Genomic DNA, 19,473 nt, shown 5'->3' with positions numbered 1-19,473 from the left:
GCTAGATCCATGTGTCCATTTGAGCAGACGGACTTGATGTGGGAAAAGTGTAAAGTTAATCCAAGGATGACTTGGAGTCTTTCTCCTCTTTCATAAATTCTTTAGGTGTTGAGATGTCTGGGATTGGGAAGCTGGATTTTTATATTGTTTCTAGCTCTTTATCTTCAATTGAAACACCTATATTTTATAACCTTGAAACATCCTTGGTTTCATATTGATCTTGTCATGACATCTCTTATATTCTTTTTGTTAAAGTAATTGAAGAATGTAATTTGAATTCCTTTCCAAATTTGATAACTTTAAATATATAATTTAGTTTTACCATGGAGTTAACTTCTATGGATCTGATTGTTATTAAATTGCATATTTAAGGTTCCAGGTTCCATAGTGGTTTCCTCATCTAGAATATTGTGCCCACTTCTTTCTGCCACAGTTCAAGACCTGAGTATTTAACAAACTACTGTGTGTCTGGAGAATGACAAGGATGATGAGATGACTGGAGACAGAAAGCTGCTGTGGTCTCTCCCCTTACACTTCTGTACTTAAACATTCAGGATGTGATGTAGAATATCAGTGACATGATGAAAGCAAGAATGACTGGTGCAGACATGGTGGTTCACCCAAGAATTGTACAGTTGTGCTGTGATGTCAAGACCAGAGACTCAGTTTCCTAAGAATGCTAATTTCTTTGATGGAGAAGATGAGTCAAAATGATCAGGGAAGTGGCAGCCTAAACACTAATTGAAATCTTAGACTTCATTAAGAGACGTGAAACTTCTAGGACTAAGGAGGTGATGCTGCCCTGCTCAGACCCCATCTAGAGCATCATGTTCTGTTCTGGGTGCCAGAGTTTACAAAGAACACTGATAAATGAAAGAGTATTTGAAGGAAGGCAACCAGGTTGGTCAAAGGCCTCCAGGCAATACATGAGGATCAGTTGAAGAGAGGACTCAGAAACGGTGTGATAATAGTTCTTGGATATTTGAAAGGTTGTCATGTGGAAGATGGATTGGATGGATGTTCTATTTATTCCCGAAGAGCAGAACCTAGAAGCATTGGGGTGGCAGTTGCAGATGCAAATTCAGGCTTGGGTTAGGAAAAGCTTCCTGACATTTGGAGCTGTCCAAAAGTAGGGCAGTTAGGTGGCAAAGGGCTTAGAAAGAGGCCTCAGACACTTACTAGCTATGTGACTTGGGCAAGTCACTTAGCCCTGTTTGCCTCAGTTTCCTCATCTGTAAAATGAGATGGAGAAGGAATGGCAAAACCACTCCAATATCTTTGCCAAAAAAAACAAAAACAACAACAAAACCTAAATGGGGTCATGGAGAGTTGAACACAACTAAAATAACTCAATGATGAACAAAAGTGGGATGACTTGCCTTGGGAGGTAGTGGGTTCCCTCTCACTGGTGGCCAATTGTTGAGTCAGATGTATTGGGGAGTCTTTGTTAGGCTTGGGTTGGACCAGATCAGCACTCAAATGAGTGGCTATGCCACTAAAGGACTGGTTGCACTAACTGAAGATATTTACTGGAGAAGATAAGATAAGGTGGTGGAGGAGGGGGATGGAGGGGTGGGGAATGGGGCAATCCATTTTAATTGTTTTAAAGTATTTGAAGGGGGAAGCTAGGTGGCACCGGGGATAGAGCACCTGCCCTGGAGTCAGGAGAACCTGAGTTCAAATCCAGCAGCAGACATTTGATATTTACTAGCTCTGTGATCCTGAAAAGGTCACTTAAGCCCGATTTCCTCACAAAAATAAAATATTTGAAGACCACATGGTGGAAGACAGATTAGGTCCAGGCTCTGCTTGTCTCAAGAGAGCACAACTATCAACAATGAATGGTGGGAAATTGCAAAAAAAGTAAATTTTCGTTTGATGCAAGAAACTGTCCATGGATGGAATGTACTGCCTCAGGAGGTGGTAAGCTCCCTTTCACTGGAAGTCTCCAAAGGAGAATGTCCTATTGGGACATTCCTAGAAGATGAGTTCACGTTGTGTGCTGGTTGTCCAATTCATCCTCCGAGGTCTCTTCCAATTTTGTGGTCTCCCAATATGTCAACCCATCCCCCACACCTCACCTTGGTAACTTTTCCTCCAGCAAATCGAACTTATGCGGTAGAGCGGTTTGAATTCGGGGCCCGTGGGCTAGAATCCTACCAGCGCTGTCACCTACTACATGTATGAGGAGGGCAGCCTGGTGTACAGGACTTGGAGACAGAAAACCCTTGATTCAATCGGATTTCAATCACTGTGAATCTGGGCAGAGGGGAGTGGAAGAGATGATCACTAAGATCAATCCTCTTCCCCAAGTACTTTTATTTTGATCTCCTAGCCAGATGGAAAGGCCCACCGGCATAGCTAGCAGACGAGCTCTTAAAGGGTTTTCTTTGCACACTCTCTCCCACCCCATCAAGGCATTTGCCCGGCTTCTCGGAAACATTTACCAGTGTCTCAGATACAAACTGGCTGCCTCCTTCTTCCCACTTAACGGAACGCGAGTTGGAGCGAGGCCTCTGCGTCAGCCTGCAGACCTACAGCCCAGACCCAGGAAGGGTAGCAGGGACCCAGGGAGAGCAGCAGAGGGGTGGTGTTTTGTGTGAGCGAGAGTTGAGACCAGGACACCGGTAGCAGACCAGGACAAGGGCTGTAACTGAGCTGGAAAGAGCGCTGGCTGCGAGTGCAGCGGGTGGATCTCCCCTCACCCCATTCTGTTGGTGTCACAATGTTTGACTGTAGCGTCACAATGGACAAGGGAAGAAGAAGAGCCGCAGCAGCCAATCAGAGTGCTCGGTCGAGAGCTGGCTCTCCTCCCCTTCTCCCTCCCTCCTTTCCTTCTCTCGGCTACTAGGAATGACCAGCAGAGGAGGAGGAGGAACTGGAGGTGCTGGAGGAGGGGGAGGGAGGGAGCGGGCGGCCGAGGTTATAAATATTCAGGAGAACAACCCGCAGGCATGTCCGCGGCGGAGGGGGCCCAGGCCCCGGGCCCCAAGGGCTCCCCGGGCTCTCTGCGGCTGCTCCAGGACCCGCTCAGCTGCGCGCTGCTTCTGCTGCCTCTGCTGCTGCCGCTGCTGCTGCTGACCTGGGGGCTCCTGCTCGGTCGCCAGCGCGGGGTGCCCCCAGGCCCCCGGCCCTGGCCGCTGGTGGGGAACCTGGGCTTCGTGCTGCTGCCCGCGGCGCTTAGGAGGTGGAGCTCGTCGCTGCCGTCGCCGCCGCGCTGCGCCCCCAGGCCCCGGGAGCCCCGCCTGGCCAGCCCCCAGGTGATCCTGGCGAACATGGCCCGGCTCTACGGCCCCATCTTCAGCTTCTACCTGGGGCCGTACCTGGTGGTGGTCCTCTGTGACTTCCACAGCGTGCGCGAGGCACTGGTGCAGCAAGCGGAGGTCTTCAGCGACCGGCCCCGGGTGCCACTCATCTCCATCTTCACCAAGGAGAAGGGTAAGAACCTGGGGCGCCCAGGGACCGCGCCGGTGGCGCGGGATGCGGAAGAAGGAGCCCTGGGCGCTTCCAGAAGCGGCGATGGGGATGGAGAGGCACTGCAGGGTCAGGTGGCACCTGCAGTGGATTAGGAGGCAGAGGACCTGGGATCTTACCCTTGTGGCATTAAGCAGGGCTCCCTGGGCCTCGATGTCTCTATGGAAAACGAAGGAGTTGGGAGTGCAGTTGAGCTCATGGGTCCCTTCCGTGATACTCCGAGCCTGTGTCTCTTAAACACCCTTAGTTAGAAGTACCGCCGTGGCACGTAGGCTGGAGAAGCTGGGAGGCAGTACCCGGAGTCTCCAGTGAAGGATGCTCGCAAAAAATCTTCCTTCTCACCCGTTTTGTCTTCCCCACCCACATCCCAGCCCCATGGGGGTGGGGAGAGGGAGTGACCAAAAGTGACACCCCTTCCCTTCCCTACTGTCCGACTGATCTGCTACTGATGGTGTGGTGCCCCTGCCCCGATTTTCAGCGTGGCTGAAGTGCTTCTCCAATGCAGAGGATGCTGTTCGCTCTGGTCATGGGCCCTGTTTGGCAGTCTGGTGGGACTTTTGGACTGCACGGGATGTTTTTACATGTATAAAATAAAATATATAGGAACACAAAGGAAACCAATAATGGTGAAATGTAGTTTTTATATTTGGGGGTTACTTAAGCTTGTTTTCTTACATACATATACATGTGTGTGTGTGTACACACACATACATGTATATGTATATGTATATGTATGTTTATGTGCCGGTAATAGAGGAAACTTATTCAATCCTTGCAGCAACAGTGATGTTCATGGTAAACGCTCCTCTTACCCATTTCCAGCAGAACTGGCACTTTCTGAAACTCCTCAAACCCCACTCCATCGAAAAGCTTCATGTTGGGCCATTGTTATAAATTCATCTGCAATGCCAATCTAGTAAAGGGGATATAGAGAGCCTGGATTCAGGTCTCACTTCTGGCACATAGAGTCTATGTAACTCAGGAAAGAAAAGTCATTGGGTATGTGTGCCAGGTGGTCCTTGGCCAGTTGGTAGATGGTAGAAGAGGTGCTGATATACATAGAGACACCAATAAAACCACATGTGAAATATTCTTGAGTGCAAATGGGTCATGTTCACTTAGTGAGTACAGGTGTGGATAGACAGTTAAAGGATATAGTCTATTTTCCTTCTGCTTCTCGGTAAGTTGTAAACACACACACACACACACACACAGGTGGTGAATTTAAAAAGCCTTTCTTTTAGAGTCCTGTTTGTTAAAGCATAACCAATTAAGTTTGCATACATGCCCATAGGTACCATGGATGACCCGGGCATTGAGGAGTTCAAAGATAAAAAACTGACTTGAAAGAGTGACTGGACTCATTGGAAAATGGCTTACAGATTGCTACAGGAAATAACTTTTATTCCTGACCACAAACTCCTTTTTTGGGTTTCATCTTTTATTTTTTCCAGTTAGTCAATAAACATTAAGCATTTACTATGTGACAGGCACTGTCCCTAAGAGTCTTCTTATCTACCTGCTACCTTGAATTTTGCCAGTCCCATTATAAAGCGAGTTTCTTGATCTAGCTGAGCTTTTAAAGTTGAAAACTGTTGAATCAGGGTGGCATTTTGTGGCACCAGCAGCATCCTAAAACCCTTTCAATGTCGATCTCCATTTGGCTGTAACTTCTCCTTCCGGGTTAGTAAATTTGCCCTGTGAACTACTAAATCTTTGTTTCATCTTCAGCTAATACTAGCTAGAATCCAGCTGAAAGTCTTTGGGAAAAGCAAAAGCAGCTGCTTGGGGTGGGGCAGGCGAATGGATACCGGGGGAAGGGGAAGGAAGCTTGAGGGCTGGATTAAGGAGTTACTTCCTAAATCGTGAACTTCATCTAGAAACAGACTGTTAGTTCTTTTCATGTAATTGGAAAATAAAATACTACCAAGAAAAAAAAATAAAGTGCTTTGCAAACCTAAAAATGATGCCGCTTAGCTTTTTTTTTTCCCTCGGGGCAACGGGCATTAAATGACTTGCCCAAGGTCACACAGCTAGTAAGTGTCAAGTGTCCGAGGCCGGATTTGAACTCTGGAACTCCTGAATCCAGGGCCGGTGCTTTATCCACTGCACCACCTAGCCGCCCCCTGCCACTTTGCTTTTGAAAGCAAAAGAGATTTGGAATTCCTTCCAAACCTGTGACCTATAATGGGAAAATTAGTTCTAAATAATTAAATATTTTCATTTGATCTGAGTGAAGAAACAAGAGATGAATTTGAAAGATCTATAAAACCCTGGAATACAAATTTAAGTTTATGATAAAAGCAAAGGCTATTGAAAAAATGGACCATTAGATTGGGGAGAATATTTTATTACAACTGGAAGACTTGCTCAGAAATAAGAGATAAAGGGTAGGAATGAACAGGCAATTGTTTGGGAACATTTTCTTCCAGATATTTGTTCAATCTTAATATTATTTTTCCAGTTACATGTAAAGATAGTCTTCAACATTCATTTTTATGAGATTTTGAGTTCCAAATTTTTCTCCCTCCCTCCTTTCCCTCCCCCTCCCCCTCCCCAAGACTGCAAGTAATCTGATGTAGGTTATATATGTACAATAACATTAAATATGTTTCCACATTACTTATGTTGTGAAAGAAGAATCAGAACAAAAGGGAAAAACCTCAAGAAAGAAAAAAAAAGTAAAAATAGTATGGTTCAATTTGCATTCAGACTCCATAGTTCTTTTTCTGGATGTGGAAAGCATTTTCCATCATGAGTCCTTTGGAATTGTCATGGATCATTGTATTGCTGAGAAGAGCTAAGTCTATCATAGCTGATCATCACACAATTGCTGTTACTGTATACAATGTTCTCCTGGTTCTGTTCACTCAGCATCAGTCTGCTTAATTCTTTCCAGGTTTTTCTTAAATCTGCCTGCTTATCATTTCTTATAGCACAATATACCACAACTTATTCAGCCATTCCCCAACTGATGGGCATCCTCTCAATTTCCAATTCTTTGCCACCAAAAAGAGAGTTGCTATAAATATTTTTGTACATGTGGGTCCTTTTCCCTTTTTTATGATCTCTTTTCTTCCATTTTTTGTGATGGGGACTGGTCTCATTTAACATTTCTATAAATTAGAATTGCATAGTGATATTTTCAGGCATCCAGCTGATGCTAAGGTTTGGAAAGTGAAACTAATTCCTGGAGAAAAATTTTACTCTGTGTAAAGAGGGTAAAAAGTGGAAGAATTTCATCATAGGCATGCAAAATATTTAGGGGAAAAATCAAATCAACTGAGCTATTTTGCCTCAGGAAAGATAACATTATAGACTGCCGAAGAAAACACATTCATACAAGTTCTGGTCACTACACGTCAATGAAGTCAGTCAACTAACATTTATTAAGCCCCTACTATGTGCCAGTCGGGGCACTCAGATGGCTCGGTGGATAGAGTCCTGGGCCTGGAGTCAGGAAGACCTGAGTTCAAATTCAGCCTCTAGCTTTGTGAACTGCACAAGTCTGTTTACCTTAATCCACTGGAGAAGGAAATGGCAAAACACTCCAGTATCTTTGCCAAGAAAACCTAATAGTTGTCCACAGGGTCACAAAGTCATACATGACTGAATGACAAGAACAAATGTGCCAGGCACTATGAACAACATAAATGGAGATTACCTAAAGCAGGGCTACAAAATGATCCAGAGAAGAGGTGGTTTTATAGTCTGAAAAATTTAGGATTCCTCTTCAATCTAAGAGGTGATAGGCTATGAGATGTGACATGTATTAAGTGCTTTTTAGGATGAACAAAAAACATTCCTCATAATATTTCCAGTGTTAGCCTTAAATGTCTTTACAGTTAACCATTATCTAGTGCTTACTATGTGCCAAGTAAGGTGCCAAGTACTTTACAATTATTATCTCATTTGGTCCTTACAATAACTCTGGGAAGTAGGTATTATTACATTTTACACCTGAGGAAACTGAGGGAGGGGGTAAGTGACTTGCCCAGGGTCTGAGGCTAGATTTGAACTCGTCTTCCTCCAACATTTGCCACTTTCCCATTCTAGCCAATCTGACAGGTATAAAATGATATCTCCTGGTTATTTTAATTTGTATTTCTCTAATCAATAATGATTTAGAGCATTTTATATGACTATAAATCATTTTTATTTCATCATCATATCCTTTGATCATTTATCAGTTGGGCCATGACTTATATTCTTATAGATTTGACAAAGTCCTTTATATATTTTAGATATGAGACCATTATCTGAGAAACTGTCTATAAAAACTTTCCCCCAGTTTTCTGCTTTCCTTCTGATCTTGGCTGCATTTGTTTTATTTGTACAAACCCTTTTTAAATTAATGTAATCAAAAATTAATTAAATTAATTAATGTAATCAAAATTATATATTTTAACCTCACTATTTACAATAGTAACTGACTAAATGCCCAAATTAACTACAAAGGGCATATGCATCCAGAGAAAGAACTGATAAATAGAAGTAGGTATAGAATGATTTTACATATATATTATGTATATGTGTTTATATATTTATTTGTGTGTGTGTGTGTATTTCCACCTCTCAGTGTCCAGGCAACCTTCTAAGACTTCAAGTTGTAGAAAAAGGAACAAATTACCTTGGTAGGGATTCCCTCATCTGGGAGTCCCCTATATCAATGAAACCCTAGGTTCAGTCTGTAAGAGACCTATTCCTTTCTTTCAATAGTTCCTCTCATGAAAATAAATAGCTAAAACAATAGAATAAAAATAATAACATTTATGTGACAGTTTACAAATTATTTTTATACATCTCATTTGACAGTTGAAATGAGAGAAATCCAAAGTTTATAGATTATCTAGTAATCTCACACCTATAGATAATGAATAATTTCTTCAAGAAGTCAAATAAGATGTATATAAAAACAATTATTATATTTTAATGGAAAGGAAAATAACTTGTTAAAAACATAGAAATTATTCCCAAATATTGTTGTTTGTGTATAATAATGCTACCAGCAACGATCAAAACGAATACCAAGCTAGAAGAATAAAAATGAGATAATGTTGAGAATTCCAACTTGACTTATTTGAATGAGCTGTTGGCAACAACAACCACAAAATGGGAAATGGATACATTTAGATTATTCCCATCTCTGAAGGTAGTTTAACCAATATACATTGTGTTATATGTATACATCAGAATAACAAACAAGGAGACCAAAGGAGCCTGGAAATTACTTCAGCCAGCAAACATTTGGTTTTCTTGTTAAGGAGGTGCCACGGTGGGAGGGGCGGTGGTGGCTAAATGGAGCAGTGAATAAAGCAGTGGCCCTGGATTCAGGAGGACCTGAGTTCAAATCCAGCCTCAGACTCTTGACACTTACTAGCTGTGTGACCCTGGGCAAGTCAGTTACCCCCCCCCATTCAGTTACCCCCCCCATTGCCCTGCCAACCCCCCTCCCAAAAAAACCCAGGAAAAACCCAAGAGGGTGCCAAGGGCAACAGTGGTTTAGAATATATACTCATTTGTAAGATCTTAATGTACTTGGGAGTCTACTTGCCAAGACAAACCTAGTGAATATAAGAACACAATTACAAAACACATTTCACACTAATAAAGACATCTAGATAATTGGAGAAATATTAATTGCTCATGGGTGGGCTGAGTCAATATAATTAACAATTCTACATAAATATTCAATATAAATAAAATATATTCTATATAAATAAATGAACAAGTGAATATAAAAATTCTATATAAATATAAATTCTTTATAAAGGACTTACTTATTTGGTGTGGTGTCATGCCAGTCAAATGACCAAAGAATTAATTTTTAGAGCTAGAAAAAATAGTAAAAATTCATCTGGAAGAACAAAAGGTCAAGAATATCAAGGAAAATCAATGAAAAAATGTGAAGGCAGGTGGCCTAGCAGTTTCAGATTTCTAACTATATTCAAAAAGGTAATCACCAAAAACTAATTTGGCGCTAGCTAAGAAATAGAGTGGTAGATCAATTAGGTATATACATCAAGTACACAGTACACAGTGGTAAAATGATCAAACCCAATGATCCAAGCTTTGGGGTAAGAACTCACCATTTGACAAAAATTGCTGGATAATAGCAATTTAGCTAAAACTAGGTATTGACTATTAACATCTCACACCATATATCAAGATAAGACCAAAATGTATAATGATTTATATATAAAGGGTGATATCACAAAGCAAATTAAGGGATCATAAAAATCTGTACTTTTCAGATCTATGGACAAAAGAAAAGTTTATCACCAAACAAGAGATAGAAGAGATCACAGGAATTAAAAGAGATAGTTTTGATTACATGAAATTTATCATTTTTCACAATTTTTTTTTCACAAATAAAACTAACGCAGCCAAGATTAGAAGGAAAACAAAACTGGGGGATAATTCTTGGCAAGTTTCTCTGATAAAGACCTAATTTCTCAAATATATAGAGAACTGAGACAAATTTAGAAAAAATAAGAGCCATTTCCCAACTAATAATTGGTCAAAGGATATGAACATGCAGTTTTCAGAAGAAGAGATCAAAGCTATTAGTAGTCACATGAAAAAGTGCTCCAAATCACTATTGATTAGAGAAATACAAATTCTAACAACTTTGAGATACTACCTCACACCTGTCAGATTGACTAAAACAATAGAAAAGAAAAATGACAAATTGCTGGACGGGATGTGGAAAAATTGGGTCACTAATGTACTGTTGGTAGAGTTGTGAACTGGTCCAACCATTCTGGAGAATGCTTTGAAACTATGCATATCCTTTGACCCAGCAAAACCCCTATTAAGTCTGTATCCAAAGAGATCAAAGAGATGGGGAAATGACTTATTTGTATAAAATATAGCAGCTCTATGTTTAATGTTATTATATATATATACATGCATATACATATACACATATATATACATATACATACATACACACATATAGATATAGATATATAAAACACCTATATCAGATTACTTGCTGTCTAGGGGAGAGGGGAGGGAGGGGAGGGAGGGAGAAAAATTGGAAATTGGAAATCTTATATAAACAAATGTTGAAAACTATCTCTACATATAACAAAAATAATAAAATACTTTTATTAAAAAATAAAATACAGCAGCTCTTTTTATGGAGGCAGAGACTTGGAAATCAAGGAGATGCACATCAATTGGGGAATGGCTGAACAAGTTGTGGTATATGATTGATACTATAAGAAATAAATATAAGAAATGATGAGCAGAATGGTTTCATAAAAACCTGGAAAGACTTATATGAACTGATGCAAAGTAAACTGAGCAGAAGCAGGAGAATATTGTACTCAGTAACAGCAATATTGTAAGGACGATCAACTATGAAAGACTTAGCTAAGCCAATCAAGACAATGATCCAAGATAATACCAAAGGACCTATGATGAAAAATGCTATCCTCCTCCAGAGAGAGAACTAATGAACTCTAAATGCAGATGGAAGCATATGCTTTTTTACTTTCTTTTTATTGTTTTTATTGTTTTCTTTTTTTGTCTCTTGCAACATGTTTAATAAGGAAATGTGCTTTTCATGACTTCACATGTAAAATTGATATAAAATTACTTGCCCCCTCTAGGAGGGGGAAGTGAAGGAGAGGATTTTGAACTCAAAATTAAAAAAAAAATGATTGTTAAATTTTTATACATATAATTGGGAAATATTTAACTAACTAAATAAATAAATAAAAATGTATTTAAATATAAAGATGGTAAAATTGAAACATGCCAAATATATTTTCACTAGTCCACAAAAAGGCAGTGAAGATAATCAAAATTATGACTTTTAAGAGTAAAGTAGATTAATGAAATTAATCTTTTAAGAGTCTGAAGAAAGTTTCGCCCCTGGAATCAAACAACAAATATTTGAGTGCCTTGGGTGTGTTTGTAGGAGACTCAAAGAACTATTAGATAAGACCCCTGACCTCAAAAAACTCAGAAGCTACTGCATTAATCCAAAAGGAAGATGAACAAAAGGGAAATGAAGCAACAAAATGTCATGCAAAATATTCTTCTTATATGTCTATAATTAATATGCAATAAGGATAGGTCCTGGGCTTGTGACTTCATGGTGTAAGTAACTCCTGGTGAGGAACTCTCTATTATTGCAGATTGGCAATTTATAGTCTTAGAAAATTGCCAAAGTACTGACTTGCCCAGGGTCATACATCAAGAATGTGTCAGACTTGAGACTTGAACCCAGGTCTTCTTGGCCATTTCCTTCTCCAGCTCATTTTACAGATGAGGAAATTGAGGCAAAGAAAGTTAAATGAATTGCTCTGGGTCACATAACTGGTCAGTATCTAATTTGAACTCAGGAAGATAAGTCTCCCTGACCACAGGCCCGAGCTCTATCCACTGTTCTACCTTGCTTCCTTATTTGAGAAATTAGGATTTTGAAATATGAAAGCACAATGGCATTTCCCTCTGATTGTCCAGCTATGCTAGAGTATTGTTCATTTTTATTCAACCATATTCCAAACCTAGTATCCTTTAGCTGACTTTTAGGTTATTCTATCTTCTTATGTGTTAGAAATGAAGCTGACAGCTTCATAGTGTTGCGCAGCTCGAGTGTTGCTAGCAGGTCACCTCTCAAAGAATCCAAGCAGGCAGCAGTCAGTGGGTGAAGGCATCTTTACTTATCTTTGTGAAGATGGGCACTCTTCTGAATGTGTGGGAGAGTGCACTGAAGTGAGGTCCCTCACCTCTATTTATACCCCTCAAGGGGTCCCTCCTGACCAATCACATTAAGGCATTTTGCTATCCCCCATTTACATTTCAGTTATTACAGTTGCTATTTTTTATACAGAATAATAGTAATGACCAATTAGATTGTACAAAATACATGGACTAATCACAGTGCTGAGAACCCATCAGGTGGTACCAGTGGGTCAATCATATTGCACAAAATACATGGACCAGGCCTTAACCTTATTCTGGGCAAGAATGTCAGTTATTCCTTAGAACTGTGCTGTGTAAACATACATAACTATTTTTTTTTAGTGAGGCAATTGGGGTTAAATGACTTGCCCAGGGTCACACAGCTAGTAAGTGTTAAATGTCTGAGGCCAGATTTGAACTCAGGTACTCCTGACTCCAGGGCCGGTGCTCTGCGCCACCTAGCTGCCCCCATACATAACTCTTTAAGAAAGAAAGCCTAACTTGGGGTTTAACCAATCAGATTGCAACACTAGGCCCCACCCTATGATGGACAAGAATATCCCCATTCCTTTACTAAAACAGTGCTTGTGTAAACATAACCTGTCTAAAACAAAACAAAACCCAAGTTGGGGCTTGAACTCTGAATCACATGGGGATCACCTTGGGTACCTTAAGGTGAACTCCCAGCCCAGCCCAACTCCCACAAAACCCAGACCCCATCCCATACCATTTCACTTGGTGATCTCATCATGTCTCAGGGAGTCAGTATCCATGCAAGTGACTCCTAGATCTGCTTGTCCAGTTATATACCCTTTCTTCTGACTCCTGCTCTTAAATCTCCAACTGCCTGTTGGATATCTCAGACTGGGTGTCCTTTCGGAATCAAACTCCAATGTCCTACACTGAACTTAGCATCTTTCCCCACAGACCCTCCCTTCATCTTCACTTCCCCGTTCCTGTCACAGGTGCCAGCATCTTTCTATTCACTCAGGTTCCCAGCCTAGCTGCTGTCCTTGACATTGTTTCTCGTGTCTTATAGAGCATCTGTTGCCAAGTCCCATTAATTCTACCCTTGCAACATATGCCCCTTGTTCTTTTCTGGTGCTGTGGCCACCTCCTGTTGGGACTTCTGTCCAGCCAGCCCCATCTCAAGTTTCTCCCCATTCCAGACCATTAGATCTAGAATGATCTTTCTAAAGCACAGGCCTGACTATGTCACCCTCCAGCCCTTTGGGTCATATTTTGACTTAGAAAACCACATATTAACATTATTTATGTTGTATTATATTTTCATTTATTTTGTTAAACATTTCCCAATGACATTTTACTCTGGTTCACCTGTGGGAGAGTTGCTCGCCACATTGGCACCTCAGAGCTACAACATGCTTTCTTTCATCATAGAATTAAAGACAAGTTTTTGGAGCAAAAGTCATTTCATTGCTTAGGGTTGGGCTATATCCCAATAATAAGAGTGACGCTATCACCTAAATTTATATGTGGATCTGGTGCTGTACCAAACTACTTATAGAACAAGAAAAAACAATAACTACATTCACATAGAGGGAAAAAAAAAGGTCTAGAATCTCCATAATGAAAAAAATAATGAAGAGAACATAGTGCTGCCAAACTTCAAATTATTTAAAGAAATCATCATCAAAATCATGTGGCACTAGTTAAAAAAAATAGAAAATTAAACTAGTGTGACAGATTGGATACATAAACCACAGAAGTAGTCTAGTACAATTGTCCAGTGCTTGAGAAATCACAGAACATAAGTTACTGAGAGAAGGATTCCTGAGTTAATTAAGAGCTTCTGGGAAATCCAGAAAGCAGTTTGGCAGAAATTAGATTTAGACTAATATCTTACACCATATTTCACAATAATTTCCTAAATCCATAAGTGGCCTAAATATAAAAGATCATGTCATAAAAAATATTAAAGGAAACTGGAAAGAGGTCATTGTCTCAAATCTGTCTAGGGAGAAATTTTGTAAGAAACCTAAAGACAGAGTGGATCCCCAAAGGCAAAGAGGTTTGCTTACATAAAATGGAAAAGCTCTAAAATCAGATGTTTTTAAAATATGAGAAACTGGGGTTGGAGATTGAGAGAGGGAAATATTTGCATCAAACATCTGATAAAACTGCCATTTCTGAGTAGGTGAGTAATTAATCCAAAGATATAAACACAGTTGGAAAAGAATTGCATATTGGCAATAGCCACATGAAAAAATACTCCAAATCACTGATTGGAGAAGGGAAAGGAATGAGCATTTATATAGTGCTTACTTACAAATATTATTTTAATACATTAACTAGGGGGCAGCTAGGTAGCACAGTGGATAAAGCACCTATCCTAACCTTGGACCTGGTTTAGCCTGTTGGCCACAACAGGTTTACTGGGGTATGGCCACTGTACATGCAACAGCTTCTTGGAGCCACAGATGAGAATTGGGTGAAAGTGGATCCACCAAAGATGGATGAGCAACCCTAAAAAAGGCTCAGCAAGGCCTCATGCTAGAGGTGCTAGTCCTCCTTGGACACCCTGTATACCCTAAATTAAAGAAATAGAAATTAAAACAATGAGGCTTCACCTCATTACATGGGAAAAGATGATTTTAAAAAACAAATGGAAATAGACAGTGTTGGAGGTACTATGGGAACACAGGCATATTTAGAGTGTTATTGGAGCTGGAAATTGGTCCATTTCTGGTTGAAAACAGTTTGAAACTTTGTAAGAGACTCAAGTCTGATGAATACAATGGAAGCAATCATCTGCCCCAGCTCTGCTGACTCTTGAGCTTGGCAAATCACACTGCCAGGGGACACAGATTCCTTCACTTGGGGGGAAGCAGGGAGATCTTTTTTTTTCTCTTTTTAGTTCAACTGATACAGTGTTGAATTTTTCCCAGAGCAACTTTTATTAAAAATTAAGACCAAAAGGAAAGAAATTACTCCCACAAAAGCATGAAAATGAGTACATACAATAAAAATTTCTGTTCCTAAATTTAACATCTATCCAGGGTTGCTGGCTGGGCTGGGCTGGCTTAGCTGGTATCTTTACATTATATTTCTTTCTAAAAGTTCCTTCATGGACCCCTTTAGCATTCTAATGAAGCCTATGTACTCCTTTAAATACAATAGTTAATTAAAATCAGATGTAAATGTTTTTCCCATCCAAATTCATGGACCTCTGGAAATTTATCTGTGGACCCCAGGTTATGGACCCCGTTCTATTTTTTTTTGGTAGGACCCCTGTTCTAAACAAAGCTTCTAGCCTACAAGTAAATCTAGGTTTGCCCAATGCCAATCGCAGGATCACAGATCAGGACACAGGGGTTTGAGAAACATTGACTTGTAAAGGGAATCAAATTCTCCTTGTCTAACTTTAAGCCTGGTGCTCTTTCCCTACATCCAAGGAAACATATTGACTTGGAAACCCACAGATTAGTATTATCTATGATGTATTTTTATTTATTTTGTTAAACATTTCCCAATTACATTTTCATCTGGTTTGGACCTATTTGGGGATTTTGTAGGCAGGTAACTCCTGGTCTAATGAAATTTTGTACCATCGTCAGATTCTGACCTTTCCTCTCAAGAGTGGGCAGTCCCCCAAGAGAGAGACCAGTATCCAACACCATGTTCCACATGTCAGCTTCTTCAGACTCACATTTAAACTTGAGTCACCAAGGCACAGAAAACAGGAAAATAAAATAACTGCCTCTTGTTCACAGCCTCTTGAACAAACCCATCAGCTCTGAGAAGCAAGAAGTACCCAGAAAGTTGTCAAAATTCCTCCAGTGGAAACAATAATACAGGGCCTCTGGCCTCTGGGCCCTTTTGATACAACACATTCTGCTTCATATTATAGCTACTTATGTACTTGGCATTCCTTGTACTGGATTGCAAACTCCTTTATTTATCTTTGCATTCCATGTGACCTAGCAGTAAGCCTTGCAGAAATAAGTGTACAGTAAATGTCAAATGGTCATTTCCATTTAGGCGCAGAAATAGGTCACAGCCAATATGGAGATGACCAGACTCGGCTATCAGAGTGTAGCTCATGAAATTATTTAAGTGTTACATGCACATTTAGGAGACAGATTAACTGTGGAAGATGAGGACATAGGAATGTGTCCTGTAGACCAGGAATAGTCTGGGATTTGGGCAAATTGGGCATGGGCATTCCATAATAACAAGGAGGTTCCAGAGTTGGGTTAGCTGCTGGGCCCAGAATGAAGAGGAAAAAAGCAACATCTGCCCCAGTGAAGGCAAGAGAGCCTCCAGAACTCTTTAGTAAGAGAATGCAATAGGAAGAGGTATGGGAGAAAGAAGAAAATGGGAAGGAGGGGTGGGGAGGGACATGGAAGAAACAGTAATCGGGGTTTACATGATACTCTGAGGTGCGTTAGCTCATGTGGTTCCTATAAGCAATCTAAGGTTCAGGTATAATGTCCATTTTACAGATAAGGAAATGTGAGAGTTTGTCTACCTATAATCATAATTAGTGTAATTCAACCCAATCTGCCTGAATCTCAGACCTTTGCTCTTTGCCCCCTACTGTACCATGTTGCCTCTTATTAAATAGTCAGATATAAACATAGTAATCAGAAAGCCAAGGAAAGGAGACAGAATATTTTGAAAGAGCTTTATCAAAAGTCCACATAAAAGGAAAGGGACAGAATGGAGGACGTATTTGAGGAGAAGGAGCAGGAAAGCAAAATGAGAATAACAGGCCTAGTTAATATCTTAGGAAGATAAATTCCTAAAGAATAGTAGCTATCATTCGTAAAGCACTTTCAGGTTTGCAAAGTATTTGACATGTATTATCTTATTTAATCAAGATTTGATCATTTACATGTGTCACCTCCCAGCACCCTGTGAAGTCAATGCTATTTTGACAATCCAAAGTTTACTGAATGGGAAACTGAGGCTGAAATTAAGTGACTTGCTCAGGGTCACATAGCTAAGTATCAGAGGGAGAATTTGTACTCAGACACTTTGGAGTCTTTCTGACCCCCAGATCAGCACTCTATCTACTCTGTTGCCTAGCTGGGACCCCCTAGTTAGCATGAAATTTGAACCTATAAAAGTAATCTAGACAGAGAAGTCAGGAAAAAAGGCTTCATAAAGAAACTTTGAAAGGTTTGATTTTATCACATAAATATCCAGGAAAGCACAACTTAATTTAGGAATTAGGCTATAAACAGCAGGAAAAATGCAGAAAAGCTAGAATTGCAGCTGATAGAGCTCTGAAAAAGAGAAGGTGGCTCTAATTTTAAGGACAAGAAAGAAAAATGAAATATAGAGAAGAAAATGTGTTTGCAAAGGGCCTGGGCTCTTCGCACAGGCAGGTGGGAAAAAGAACCTACCAAGTAGGACTTTGGTATGACACATAACATGGAGATTCAGAATATATATATAAAGAGGGTAAGACTCTAATATGAGTCTAATATGTGCCTGTGTAAGGCTTCCATAGGGAAGATCATTGATCCACCATTACATACATGTGATTTTATGTCCTATCTATGAAATTGAATATGGTATTGAAAGGTATATGACTGGTTTGGGAATTATACTGTCAAAGGATCTGATTTTTTAATATATATTACTATAAAAAGATCTTATTTTGTAATATTTATATATGTGCTACGTGTATATGTGCAATATATTGTACTATATACATATGCTATAAAGGATCAGCTTTATGAACATATCCGTATATATGATGCATGTATACTGCATATAATGTATGTGATATAGGAGATATATGTATGTGTATCCACAGATTTGATCCTTTTACAGTACTTTCTTTATATACATGTATATAGTATAATATATCTGTGTCTATTTTATGAATATATGGACAATATATCTGCATATATTATAGTACTATATGTGTGTAGATATGTATATAATTATGTACATATGTAAATAGGCATATAATTAATTCGTATAAAAGGAGAAAATAATTTAGTAATATGCGGAACATTTTGTTTTTGCAAGAAAGGTGATGTTAGGAGAGGATTTCAGTGGATTAGAAACTGTGTGTTTAGGGTAAGAATGCAAGAATGCAGTTTGTTTCTTTAGATAACAATCTGAAATATACTTTCCAAATGGCAAAGTAAGCCAATAGGACTGACAGAGTCTCTGTGGAAGAGAGAAGGAAGGTCGTGACATAGATTTAGAGTGGAAGGGACCTTAAAGGTCCCTTTCTTATATGGATGAGGAGTGAACTGGCTTGTGTGTCTATTGCAGAATTTATACTCCCTTTTCTCTGACATAACTTTTGGCATATGGTGGTCTCTTTGGTTTTCTATGAAATTAAAATGTCAAAGGGAGAAGAGGCATTGTTTCTTCTTTCAAGAATTCAGAAAGTGAAGGGACATGTTTTAAAGGTTAATAACAAAGACAGAAAAAAAAAACTATGGGTGAAGAAATTGGAGCAGAAATATCAGCTAAGAGTCAGCACAAGTTTGTAAAGATGAGAATAAAAATGTTGAGAGACAAGATAAGTAAGAATAAAGGCACTCCCTCTAGCTGTCTTAAGGTGCAAGATGAAAAGAGGTCTTAGATTTAGAGCTAGAAGGGACCTGTGGGAATTTATTTTGATGCGGGGACCCTGCCTTTGGGCTGAGATTAAAAAGCCTTAGGCTCTCAGGGGTTTTTTCTGTGTAAGAGGAGCTGGTGCCCCTCCCCCTCCGCTTCAGCTGAGCCAAAAAAGCCCCGTGGGCTTTACAGCATGCCAGGTCAGATGGCTGGGGGAAAAAAAGTCCCAGCTCCCTGAGGGGAGCTGCCCTGGAGATCCCAGGCTTGTCCTGCCAGGCCTAGCGTAGCCCGTGTGGAGGTCCCAGGTGTGCAGCATGGGGCACAGGCCCCTGGAGCCCTGGGTGTGGTATGCACGAGACAATCAAGCACCTAACCATAGCACTAGCTCGGTCAGCGGATTAGCTTGGCTTGTGCGGGGGCGCAGGGAGCCCGAGGTTTGAGGGGAGAGAAGAAACATGTATACAGGGGAGAAGACAGTGAAAGAGGAGGTCAGAAGATTAAAAGAACAGTTAGAGATGGTACAAGGAGCGGTAAGAGAAGAAGTGCTTGGGGGTTCATCACAACAGTACAGAAAGAGGGTTCATTAAGGAGACTGAGGCTACAGTACTGAGAGAGAAGTTCAAGAGAGACACAGGGGTTCAGCATAGCAGTACAGAGAGGAAAGTTAGACGGTAAGGAGGGTCGACAAAGTGAAAGGGGCTTGGAGTTAGAAGCAGTGAAAGTGAAGCAGGGGAGCTGGAGTGAAGGAGA

The 19,473-nt window shown here is 40.2% G+C and overlaps 1 protein-coding gene across 1 annotated transcript in view; it reads left to right on the top strand.

Moving 5' to 3' along the window:
* Positions 1 to 1,615: 1,615 nt before the first annotated feature.
* LOC122732958 (cytochrome P450 2U1) overlaps positions 1,616 to 19,473 on the top strand; it is a 31,410-nt gene continuing 13,552 nt past the window's right edge. The window contains 2 exon segments of the mRNA XM_043973413.1: positions 1,616 to 2,830; positions 2,832 to 3,438. Coding sequence (XP_043829348.1) covers positions 2,726 to 2,830; positions 2,832 to 3,438 — 712 coding nt within the window. The 5' untranslated portion in view covers positions 1,616 to 2,725.

The sequence above is a fragment of the Dromiciops gliroides genome, chromosome 6 (genome assembly GCF_019393635.1).
Source record: "Dromiciops gliroides isolate mDroGli1 chromosome 6, mDroGli1.pri, whole genome shotgun sequence".
In the NCBI taxonomy this organism is placed as follows: Eukaryota; Metazoa; Chordata; class Mammalia; order Microbiotheria; family Microbiotheriidae; genus Dromiciops; species Dromiciops gliroides.
Note: the sequence above shows the minus strand (reverse complement) of the source record. Positions and strands in the feature narration are given on the sequence as shown.